At 37.3% G+C, this 13,445-nt stretch overlaps 1 protein-coding gene across 2 annotated transcripts in view; it reads right to left on the bottom strand.

The window, feature by feature from the left end:
• Nucleotides 1–13,445, bottom strand: part of METTL9 (methyltransferase 9, His-X-His N1(pi)-histidine) — a 47,000-nt gene that overhangs the window by 14,600 nt on the left and 18,955 nt on the right. For both annotated transcript variants that reach the window (XM_007103120.4, XM_007103121.4), the window contains exons 3-4: nt 11,826–12,035; nt 6,251–6,435 (exon numbers count right to left, since the gene is read on the bottom strand). In XM_007103120.4, coding sequence (XP_007103182.3) covers nt 6,251–6,435; nt 11,826–12,035 — 395 coding nt within the window. The remainder of the gene's footprint in view (nt 1–6,250; nt 6,436–11,825; nt 12,036–13,445) is intronic.

Genomic DNA, 13,445 nt, shown 5'->3' with positions numbered 1-13,445 from the left:
CATGGCTCACGGGCCCAGCCGCTCCGCGGCATGCGGGATCCTCCCGGACCGGGGTACGAACCCGTGTTCCCTGCATCGGCAGGCGGACTCTCAACCACTGCGCCACCGGGGGAGCCCTAGCTTTCTGTTTAGATTTATATTTCCCAAGACAATGAAAAGAAAATAATATTAAAACAACTTGAAGACGAAAATGGACAGACATGGTTCTAGTGTCTACACACCCTACCCTCTAGACAAGAGCACTTAAGCCCACATACCAAAAGGTGTAAACAAGATTTTCAGAATAAGTCATTTCTTTCTCTCTACTATATAAGACCTGAGAGAGTTTGAAGCCCTGGGCTAACAGGCATATAGTTAAGTGTCTGTGGAGTCAAGTCACATAAACCAATGGAAAAGGTACAGATTCTGAGACCAAGTTAAAATGCAAAAACATTGACAAATACTTCAAAGTGAAGAACTGTGAACAAATATGATCAATGAAGCTACAAATAAAAGCAAAGTAAGGGAACAGGATGGAATGAAAAAATCTAACATGTATCAAATACCAACACTGAGATAGACAAGGTTGGGCACTATCCTTTAAATTACGTTATTTAATCTTCACAACAAACCTCAAGGTAGGTATTAGCCCCATTTTTACAGATGAAACACTAAGCTTAATGAGAGGCTCAGGTAATAAGCTCTGACCCCTATTTCAAAACAGGTCAGCCCTCAAAGCCCATGCTCTTTCAACAAAGCAGTCCGGCCACAGTCTTGCTTATTTCTATTTAGACTGATGGGAACTTTAAGACTTAACATGTCTAATTTAATCTGAACAATGACCCTGAAAGAAAGTGAGAAAGTTGCCAGTGGCTACCTCTCAAAACCCACAGGCTTAGCTGGTTTCACAGGAGAATTCTACCAAATTTCCAAAAGCGGATAACCATAATGCTATTTAAACTGTTCCAGAGCAGTAGAAAGAACTTAGAAGTTATTTTTTACAAAACCAGAAGAACATTGATACCAAAACATGACAAAGATAACATCCTCCAAATAAAAGATCAGATCAGACCAACTATCATTTTTCAATAATATTAATGCTAACATTTTTATTTAGAGTTTTTGTAAATACAATCTAGTGGTGCATACAAGACTATTCTGCCTAAGCCCAGAGATGCAAGAGTGGATATGTATTAGAAAAGTACTACTAATTTAATAAGCCAATGGAGAAAAAACCCTATCTCTATAGATGTTGAAAACACAGGTGGCAAATTCAACATTGATTCCTGATTTTTTTAAGCTCTTAATAAAATAGGATTTTTTTAAAATATGTATCTCAAGCCAAACAGCAATCTCAAGCCAAAAGACAGAATCATATTTAAAGTATTTTTTCATTAAGGTAAAAAACAAAGCAAAAATTTCCACCATTTTTTTCTTTAACATTTTCTGGAAATAACTACAAATTCACTTGCACCAAAAAAAAAAAAAAGTCTAAAAATGAGAAGGAAGTATTAAAACCATCTGCAGATGCTATAAATGTATTAAAAAACCCCAAGAGAATCAATGCTGAAAACTATTGGACACACTAAAATAATCCAGTAAGGTAAATGGTTACAAAACTGGTACACACACACACACACACACAAAACAATTGCCTGTCTGTGTATGCACAATACCCACTCTAAAATGATGGGAGAGCCATTTGAGACAACATGGATGAAGCTGTAGGACATTATGCTAAGTGAAATAAACTAGACACAGAAGGACAAATACTATATGATCTCACTTATATGTGGAATTGAAACAAGTCAAACTTGCAGAACCAGAGAAGAGAATGTTGGTTGCCAAGAGCTGGTGGGTGGGGGAAATAAGAAGATGTTGGTCAGAAGATACAAACTTTCAGTTATAAGATGAATAAGTTCTGGGGATCTAAAGTACCGCCTGGTGACTACGGTTGATTAATACTGAACTGTATACTTTAAATTTGCTAAAAGAATAGATCTTAAGTGTTCTCATCACACACACACACACACACACACACACACACACACACACAAAATGTAACTATGTGAGGTAATGGATATGCTAATTAACTTGATTGCAGTAATCATTTCACAATGTATACATATACTAAATCATGTTGAACACCTTAAATACAAAAAATGTCAATTATATAAAGCTGGGAAAATTTTTTATTTTTTTAACCATGAAGGAAGAAAAATTCCTATTTATAATATCTCACACACACACCATTAGAATAAATCTAACAAAACATGTGCAGGACCTTTATGAAGAAAATTTTGTTACTAATGAACATAACTGAATAAATTGAAAGACATCCTATTATTAGCTAAGAAGACTCAATACTCCCTAAAGTAACCAATAAATTTAATGTAGGGGAACTAGGCAAGTTAGTGCTAAAGTTGATCTGTTAAATAAATAAGCCAAGAAAAATCTAAGAGAAACTGATTAAGAAAGACTAGTGCTATGATACTAACAAGTATGGTAAAGCTACAGTAATTAAAGTAGTTTGGTATTGGCACACATATAGAAGGATAAATCTTAAGAGAACAGAACCAAACACATTATAGGACTTTAGTCTATGATTTAGGTGGCATTTCAAAGCATTGGGGAAAAGATGATTACTCAATAAATGGTGTTAGGATCACAGTGTAGCTATTTGTAAGCACACCCTTTAACAAGCAGTTCCACTCCTAGAAATGTATCATCCAGATAACCATAAACCTTACTTCCTTCAGCCTTTTCCCTACATCACCCTAGAAGAGAGGCCCTTCCCTGAGCACCCTCTTTAAAATTATAGCGCCCAAACCCAACCCCCAATTCCAAGAAGCCCCTGTTTTGCTTTTATTGTTTATTTTTCTCCATAACATTTATCACCAACAACATGCCATTTGTTTACGGTCTGTCTGCCTCATTAGAACATAAGCTCCATGAGGACAAGGATATTTGTATGTTTTTCACTCATTTACCTCCAGCATCACTCAGTAAACACATTTTAAATGACAAAGATATTCTGTGGCATAAGAGTATCCCTTCCACCTTCACTGCAAGCTCAGTCTCACAGTGTAAATATGCTCAGGGCAGACTCCCTCCCCAGACCTGCATCACAACTGTCCTAACCTGCCTGCCAGCTGCTGGTTGGGCAGGGCATGTGCCCCCATCCTTGCCAATGGGAAAAAGTGTGATGTGCCAGGGAGATTTCTGGAAAAGGTTTCCATCACTTTAGAAAAAAAAAAAAGTATGGGAGAAAATGCCTCTTTCTTTCCAAGACTCTGTCATGCCTACACATGATGCTTGGCACTGCATCAGCCATTTTGTAATTGCAAAGGGAATGTCAACACACCGAAGATGAAGAAATGAAAGCAAGTTCTGAACTTCAGTGGACACTTTGACCACTGAATTAACTAACCTTGGAATCACTTTTCCAAAATAAACTCTTCATTTTTAAAAGCTACTTTTAGTTGCTCCTTCTGTTTCTTGAAGCAGAAAACATCCTGATGCCTACGCACAACCGTGTGCAAAAGACTTGCCTAAGAATGTTCATTTCACTTGTAAATATTTATAAAGCAAACTGCTGGTATCTAAAAGTAATAAGTCAACAGAGGCCTCCTCTAGTAAAGTTACCAAATGCCCAGCAGTGTGCTGGTGAAGGTTTACCAATCAGCTAGGAGAAGGGAGAGACTATTTGTCGAGTTTGCCAATTTCCATGGTGTAAGTACTCCCATCGAGGTCAAGAGGTCAATTTCAATAATGGCCGAGTTTGACAACCAGTTCACTAAATTCCTGCCAAGATAACAATCAGCTCTCCTGAGCCAGCAAAACCAGCTCCAGCACACCACTGCTTACAGGTAGACAAGGATGTAGATACTTACGTGCTAGTACGGAATAATTTCCTAGACATACTTAAGTGGAAAAGGGCAATGAAACTATTTATAATGGGCTTTAATTATAGAATCAATTTTTTCATGTTCACACATATTTGCATAGACTATCTTTAGAAAACTATTCAAGAAACCTGAACAAGATTGTGTAATAAGTGGATAAGAAACCTCATTTTATACTCTCTTGCAAGCTGCTTGAACTTTTTTACCATGAATTACCTTTTCATAAAAATTACAATTTTGAAAAATTAAACATCACTAAATTTTCATTTTTGCAAAATAAGTCTCCTTTTCTTGATTACATACTTTGCCCCTTTTTGATGCTTAAAACAATTCTCACTAGATTTAATAACCCCCAACCAGAATTGGGTCAGTAAACCAAACAAACTGAAATTAGAAAGATACATTTTGCATTTTTTTCCCTAAATTAACCTAAGCAACAAAATTGCTGTGGTTCAACTTCAAGACAAATCCAAAAAATTACACAAGTAATCATTCCATCTACAACTGCTTTTGTTAAAAAATAAGTTGAGCCAAGTGTGAAAAGTACACTCACATATCCTTAAACCAGCCCCATATACATGAACTCACAGCAAGATCACTTTGCACCTCCTGGGTCTTCACACAGTGTCACATGGAAATCATCAGGATCTAATTAGTGGCTTAGAGAAAGGAAGCAATAATAGAGTGCCACAAGCAGTCTACAAAACTTATAGGTCACTAAAGGTCACCCACAGCAACAAGGCTCCGCGTCTCGGGTTTGCTATGCGTCACACACCAGACTCCTTGGATTCAACGGGCAACTGTGCAAACCACAATCAAGGAGCTTGTTTTCAGGCCTTACTAGAGACTGCTCTCTTGTCCAGTTTAACTTCTTTTCAACTTTTAGCGTCAGAAACACAAGGAAATAAAATGCATGGTTAGATTGATGTTTCTTCCCTTGCTCTTCCACCTCCTGCTATGCCAGGAAGTAGCATTGAAGTTCCATCGTGCGGTTGCCCAACAGGACACAGGAAGCCTGGACCTTACAACCTGATGACTAGTGACTGCAATGCAGTGAGATGGAGCCGAGGTTTAGTTACACAGGGAACAGCCCTGAAACAAGGTCAGGCTGCTAAATTATCAAGGACAACATTTACCAGGTTTTCCCCTATACAACACATATATGCACTATATGGGCACTCACACATTAAAGCAGTTTTTTTCTTTACCATGACAAAAGGATTCAACACAGGAATGTGAAAATGGAGACGTTAGATGGGGGAGGGGACACCTATTCTATCTATTCTCCTTCCCACCCTCCTATGTCTAACGAATTCTCCATTTTCCCCACCATCAACACAAACCTAAAACCATTTGGCAAACGTTAAGACAAGCATTAAATCAGAAGGGACTAAGACCTGAGGGAGAAAATATAAGAACAAGAAGAAAAGAAGGAGCAAGTGAATGGCAACACAAATCCACAGTTATAAGCAAACTTCAGTGTTATTCCTTAAGACACAGATTTTCACAGGTATTTGATAACTACGATGCTTACAAAATACTAATGGATTTCTTAAAAATGTCTACAAGCTCTTAGAGTTTTTGAACCCAAAGCTGAACAAGGCAGTAAAAGAGAAAAAGTAAAGATTTTAAAATATTAACATGTATTACCTATATAATAAATAATTTTTACATTACTGTACAATAACTTATGAAAATTCAAAAGAGGTTTAAAGTCATAACTTTCAACATGATCTAAAATGCAAACCACATAAGCTAAAACCAAGTATGAATGAATGTCTCCGGCCAAAAGTAAATATGAAGCAATATGAAATCAAACCATTTCTTCTGAGATATTCTTCATTCAGTATTGGTAAAGAGCAAGACCATGCAATCAAAAAACCAAAGGTCAAAGAAATGATACATGCTGGGACACAAATGGTCTTCAAAAGGAAAAAATGGATAACAACAGCATTTATCATTATTAGAGTCTGGGACGAGATGTAAAATACGAAACAGCTGTAACATTTGGCAGGTATATTCAGGTAGATTAAAAGGCATCATTTATTGCTTGACTCAGCTCATAAGCTAATTAATTAGTGGTTAAGGCTCCATTTAAAAGCATTTTAGGCTTTCAATCTTGAGCAGGCAGATCCATCTGAGTATTAATTCTTACCACTGCAAAGGGAGTACTAGAGTTCTATAAAATCCACATTAAGACGAACATTAACCAAGGTGGTATTTTACATGGGTTAACTGTACTCTGTTAAATTCCAGGCTATTCTGAGAAATACCGGTCCATGTCTAACTGTGCACAGCACAGAATCACAAATACCAATAAACACCAATTCTGGATAACAGGCTGGTAAGTGGGTGACCACACTTACCGTTTTCCACATAGGGATGAAAAGGTAAGACCAGAGCAAGGATGACCCTGCCTCTAGTTGGCTCCAAGACACTTCTGATATCTTTTAACAAAGTCAGGGGCTGATCACAGCGGTCCAGCAAATTCAAGCAGCTGATGACGTCATACTGGAACCCTGTATTCTGCCATTCATTTATACCAAGCACTCTGGAAAAATCAGAAAGATACAAACCCTCTTAAACACATCTTTAAAAATACTTAGATGCCAGTAAAGACTTTAATTTTGTCTTCTAAATCAAAGTATATTTGCAATAATAAAATGGCCATACAAAAGTAAACAACCATATTTCTTTAAATTTAGCAATTCTCCTATTTCCAAATCTCAAAACATGCAAAATTTCCTTTATAAGAACTAGTATGTTTAATAAGTATGAAGATATAAGATGATAAAAATGGTTATGAAACTAGGGCATCCAATTCTTGAACATCAGTTAACCAACAAAGAATCCTACTTTTACATTCAGTGGAATGTAATCGTAGAATACATCATATATTCATGTTTTCTATTCCTAGGGTCCCTCCTATTTTTAAGAATGGCTAGGAGTGGTATAAGATAATTTCCATTTACATCTTTTGAGCACATCTCTATTCCCAGGAGAGAGATACTATTTCATACTCTAGAATCTTCATATCTAAATAACTATATAGAAAAAGATAAAGCACTGGACATCCTATTAAAACAGTAAGTGAAGAACATAGTTAACACACCACTCTCAGCCCTCAGTATCTCATGAACACACAATCAGTCTCTCCCTCCCTCTCTCTCCTCCCTGTCTTCTCTCGCCCTGAGAACATTTCTAGTCCTTTACAATGTTTTACTCACAGAGAGGAGTCCTTATATCAAGAGGCTTTGTTAGCCACACCATTAAGGCAATTCTATAAATTACTCACTCCTGCTTGGTTATACCAATCAGAATGTGGTAGGTGAGGCATGTTATGATAGAGACAAGAGGAAAAGGAAACAGGAAAAAGGACCTTTGGTAAACAAGTCTTTGATCACGCTCAGCAGATAGAGATATCTTAGAAAATTCTAGAAGCATAATGAGGACTGTTTAGGAAAACTCATAGTATAATGACATTTTAGAGCATTTTTGTATAGCAGAATAAAAAGAAACACTAACTACTCAGGTGCATCTTCTTTTCAATCTAGATTTTTTAAAAAACTAAAGCCTCCTCCAAAACAAAATTGACAAACTTCAAGGAGCTAGTCAGATTTCTTTGTTGCTTGAAATTAGGGCATTAGAGCTCCAAAATCACTTTGTTGTACTGAAATTGTGACCACAATGATGATTTTAGGAGCTGTATTTAGCTCATTTAAACTAGACAGAAGACTCTACTTTCAGGATAAAAATGTCATCAATTCTCATTTTAAAAGCAGAAATGAACAATTAAAAAGAAAGACTATTTATATATTAATACCTTAGCCAAACAGCCAATTTAAATTCATAAACGTGCAAAAGACAAATTATATATTTGATTTTAAAAAACAAACAAAAAAAATTTAGGCCTGTTCTAAAACGAAGCAGAACCCAACATCATCAGCATGTTTTAATCTAGAATAATCTGGGCTTCCCTTGTGGTGCAGTGGTTAAGAATCCGCCTGCCAATGCAGCAGACATGGGTTCGAGCCCTGGTCCGGGAAGATCCCACATGCCGCAGAGCAACTGGGCCCCGTGCGTCACGGCTGCTGGGCCTGCGCTCTGGAGCCGGCGAGGCACAACTACTGAAGCCGGAGCACCTAGAGCTCATGATCCGCAACGGGAGAAACCACTGCAATGAGAGGCCAGCGCACCACAACGAGGAGGGGCCCCTGCTCGCCACAACTGGAGAGGGCCGCGCGCATCAGCGAAGACCCAATGCAGCCAAAAATAAATAATAAATAAATTTATTTTTTAAAAAAATCCAGAATAATCTCACTAATTCCATCTCAGAATTATTTGAGGACAGGCAGTTTCCATGTTGGTAATTTTGAAAGACAGAAACACATGCTCATAACAGAAAATTATAGGCTTAATACCGGGACAGTTAAAACTATACCTATAGAGGTCCAACTTCATCTTTACTTCTGTTTTGTGATTTCTTCTTGTAAACTCAGTTCCACTGATGAAGACAAATTTATCAGCCCCACTCAAACTGCCTATTAGCCCAGGAATCCTAACAAGTTGTTAGAATTTTCCTCTTCTTATGAGAAAAATGAAAGAAGTGACTTGTCCAAGGTCACACTGTAAATCTCTAGCAGAGTAGAAATTACAACTTGGAAATTCTCCTAGTATGTTATTCAGGTCAATGAACCTGCTCTCTCCATATAAGGTGAGAAAGAACCTAACAATCAGTCCTTGAATAAATGCTTCCAGGGTGGTGGGTTGAGAGTGAATGGCCATCCCTTCAGTCTCCAGTATCTTTTTGTTAAAAAAAGAAAATAAAGAGGATATGAACACGAGAAACAGAATTAACCACAATATTTTCTTTTCCTTTCAAGAAAGATCCCTATCCTATAGATAATGGATTAAAGTCAAGCATCTTTCAAATTTACATTAAAGATCTTTGTTCTCTGGTGTCAAAAATGTATACACAACTCCTTCTGAACTACCCACACGTGAACTGCTCATGCGGACTTAATTCCAAACCCGTCCACATTACCAGTCCGCATCTTGCCACACACTTGTTTCCTCCACCATCTACAAACCACCATTCAGATCATGTCAACAAATTTTCACGTTAGCTTTTGGTAAAGCAGACTGAGGAAGGTGACCATGCTGCCAAAATTTTCTTCCTGCCAAACAAGTTTTTATTTATTGTCATTTGAATTGTGGAATTGTTCATTAGTACACACAATCAAAAAGTAATTGTATAATCCCTTCCTAAATGTCTATGGCTCTTCCAAAACAGCATTTCTAATCCTAGAAGAAAGGCGTCCGTTCAGGGGGTTATTATTTTCAAGGAAGTGAGTTAAGTAATAGTTTACCTTCTGGGGGATTTAAAATACATTTTCCTTAGAGAAGTAACAAAGCAATCAGTATTTTGATAAATCCTAAATAAAAAACAAAATACCAGCAATGTAGAGAAAATTTATTGTTTTGTTTTAAAAATCAAAGCCACATCCTTAAATTTTACAATCAGGTTTTCTGGCATAAACAATAATATCTTGGCAAAACAGAGGGAAAACCTGGCCATTTTCTGTTTTATGGGTTTATTTCAAAAATGACATCCAGAACCTTTATTAAAAAGCCAGTTTTTCATGAGCCCAGATATTGAAGAGAAACAAAAAACAGCTACCTCCCAAAAAGAAGCCAAAAAAAAACCATGGAAGCTAAAAGTCTGCCCTGCCATCATGGATTAGGCGAACCCTAAACTTAGTAAGATACCACTTGCCTGTTAAAATGTCAAACTATACCAAAAGTTGCCATTTTTGTGCATATGTTTCTATTTCATACTAATAATATTATGAAAGGAGTGTCAACCAGTATAAATTCTCTATCTAGGTCAAACTGCAAACAGATTTTGGCATATGAACTATTTATTAGGGAAAAAAAAAATAAGTTGTCTTGTTTTGTTTTGGCCGCTCCACGCAGCTTGCAGAATCTTAGTTCCCCGACCAGGGACTGAACCTGGGCCACAGCAGTGAAAGTGCCGATTCCTAAGCACTGGACTGCCAGGGAATTCCCAATAACTAAGTGTTTTTTATATGGTGTACAAGTTTATCAGGTAACATAACATGTAAACTCTACATATATTGAATCACTAATTCAAACATCTGAAGTCTCACTGAAAATTCCTTTTGGGCCCTTAGTCTCAGAAGGGTTTGAATGTCAGGCAAACAAGCAAGGCCATGGCCCAGGGTAGGTGGGCCTCCTTCCACATAAATCCCTTTAAATACCCATTTACAGTAATCTTCCCTTCCCCTCCTTCCTACTTGGTCTTCTCTTCCCCAGGCTAAAAACGTCCATGTTTTGCCAAAGTTTAAATCTAATCCTGCTCCAAGCGCTATGCTAATGCTCTCTCTCTAGGGTTAGTCTGTTCCTAAGATAGTCTCCTACTTAGGAACTTAGGTGGGTAGGAAAGTGAGGGAGTACATAATTCTCTCCTTTCTTTCCAAGCCTAAGCCCAGCTTCAAAAATATCAGAGAAGGAGGCAGGTTCTACCTCCACCTCCCCCATTCTATACTCAGCACCATCTTCTCCCATTCAATAGAATCCATACTGAATAAAGAATAACCTTCTTCATAAGTCTCTCAAGCAGCAGATGGTCTAAAAACCAAGATTTGACACTTCACATCCATTTGGATGGATATTATCAAAAAAACAGAAAACAACAAGTATTGGTGAAGATGTAGAAAAACTGGAACACTTGTGCATTGCAAATGGGATGTAAAATGGTGCAGCTGCTGTGGAAAAGGTATGGCAATGCAACAAAAAATTAAACACAGACTTACCATTTGATCCAGCAATTCCACTTCCGGGTATATACCCAAAAGAAGGGAAAGCAGTGACTCAAACAGATATCTGTACACCCATGTTCATAGCAGCATTATTCACAATAGCTAAAAGGTAGAAGCAACCCAAGTGTCCATCGACAAATGAATGGATAAAGAAAATGTGGCATATACATACAATGGAACATTATTCAGCCTTAAAAAGAAAGGAGATTTTGACACATGCTACCACGTGGATGAACCTTAAAGACATTATGCTAAATGAAATAAGCCCATCACAAAAGGACAAATATTGTACAATTCCTCTTATTCGAGGTTCCTAGAATAGTCAAATTCACAAAGACAGCAAGTGGAATGGTGGCTGCCAGGAGCCAGGGGGACAGAGGACTGGGGAATCAGTGTTTAATGGGCACAAAGTTTTAGTTGGGAAAGATAAAAAGGTTCTGGAGATGAATGGTGATGATGGTTACACCACAATGCAAATATACTTAATACTACTGAACTGTACACTTAAAAACGGTTACAGTGGTAAATTTTACGTTACATATTTTTACCACAATTTTTTAAAAGTTTTTTTTAATTAAAAAAAACCAAACAAACAAAAAACAAGATTTGAGAATGCCAGATTCAAATTAGGGAACAAGTCCCTACATCTGATCTCTCTTCTCCAAGCTGTCTCTCACCCACCCTTTTCCTTCCTACAGTGCCAAAGCCTCTAGTTCAGAATAATACTGCCAAGGAAAGATGATTTCTGTCTCAGTTTCCACTTACTTGTACAGTTGACCCTTGAACAATGCAGGTTTGAACTGCCTGGGTCCACTTATACACTGCCCATATTTTTCAAAGGTAAATACCACAATACTACACAGTCCATGGTTGGTTAAATCCACAGATGTGCAGGAACTGCAGATACAGAGGGCTGACTATACTTACACGTGAATTAACCCCTGCATTGTTCAAGGGTCAACTGTAATATGGAAAGGTTTTTTTTTAATTCCTCATTATGGAAATTGTTTCTGATTTATATTCTTTAAATAATATAATCTCAAGAAGAAATACATCTAAAACCAAGAAATATACTCTAAACCATGTCTAAAAATTATACCTGTATTTCTTCTTCTGAAGCTGCCATATCATAGTTTCAGACAGCTCAGTGGCATAAATTTCTTCAAAATGAGGGCTCATTATTTTTGTGACTTCTCCATCTCCAGCACCTAAATCAAGAAGTCTATGCGTTTTCCAGTCTGGATTAATTTTAAGCAGTCTCTGAAACTGATCTGGTGAAAAGACAAACATTGAGCCTCTTCCTAGCAACCTGGAAAAGAAAAAAGGACAAAAATGGATGACTCTATACAAAGTAAACACTTCCACCCAACATCCACACAAAGTAGTGACTCAACACCAACAGCCTTCTGAACTTACAAAATGTTTATTTTATAAAATTATACGATTAAAATATATATCTTTTATATGATTTATGATTAAAAAGCAAAGTTAATAAAATAAGAAAACACCTCTAGATATCATCGTCTGCCTTTGAGGCTGCAAACAATACACCAAAAAGAGTGGGGAAAGGAGAGGAATAAAAGGTGGGAAGGGAAGAAGAAATATATAAGAAATTAAAAGATGAATGTGAAGAATTTAAGTCAAAATAGGAAGGAAAGATGGAAGCAGTAATAGAAAACATGTATATCGGTATAAAAAAATGACAGGCCAACAGGATCAGACCACAATACTAGCCAATAACACTAAGCAGAAAAAGCAAATACGGGAAAAAAGCCATTTAGAATATGAAACTGAACAATGAGTCTAAAAAATAGCTCTAGATATTAGATTTTTAAGAGACACTAGAGAAAAGAGGAAGTTAATTTGCATTTAAAAAGTAGATTCATACTTGTGTCAGTTTGTATGTTATGCAATTGGCTGGGTCCTATTATTTCTAAAAATCCTAAAAAACATCTAAAACATAGTAATGCCTTTGAAAAAAGAGGAGTTAAAATGGAGATCAAAGAGAGCTCTCATAAAAGCAGCTACAGATCAAACCAAGTCTTGAGGAAGCATCATCTTGGGAAATAAAATGCACTCCCTATTAGAACTTGCTTTCTAGCTCTCAAATCCCAGTCTGTCTAGGGCAGGGATTCTCAAACTTCCTTTAAGCAGCAGAACCCTTTCTTTAAATGAAGCAGACGTTACTCATGGACAGTGTAAAATGTAACAGGAGAACTGCTGCTGAAATGAGGTTGAGAGCCTCAGCGCTGCTGCCAGCCCACTTCTAGGGCTTTCTCTGCAGCCTGAAGCAGCTCCTGAGGCGCTTCCTCTTCAGACCCTGGAAAAGTCTGAAAACCACTGGTCTAGGAAATGGCAGGGAAATCTGTACCATACTGCTGCTTTCTGGAAATAATCCTAAGGTGCAATATGTTTGTTACACAGTGACTGAAAGGACGTGTGCAACTGGGTGTTCCTGGTAAGACCAGTTTCAGGAAAAAATTAAAATTATGGAGCTCATATAACAAACTCCTCCTCCCCTTTCCCTTAGAAGAGGTCAACCAAATCTAACAACATATTTGCAGTAAATCTCTGCCCTACAGAAATGCTAAAAAATGGGGGGGGGGGTACCCTCAGAGACTTTCGCCCAATACAACTAGCTCCCAGAGAAAACATCTCCTAAAAGACAAGTTGTTTTTTTTTTGTTTTTTTTTTTGTGGTATGCGGGCCTCCATCTGCC

Source organism: Physeter macrocephalus, chromosome 14 (genome assembly GCF_002837175.3).
Source record: "Physeter macrocephalus isolate SW-GA chromosome 14, ASM283717v5, whole genome shotgun sequence".
Lineage (NCBI taxonomy): Eukaryota > Metazoa > Chordata > Mammalia > Artiodactyla > Physeteridae > Physeter > Physeter macrocephalus.
Note: the sequence above shows the minus strand (reverse complement) of the source record. Positions and strands in the feature narration are given on the sequence as shown.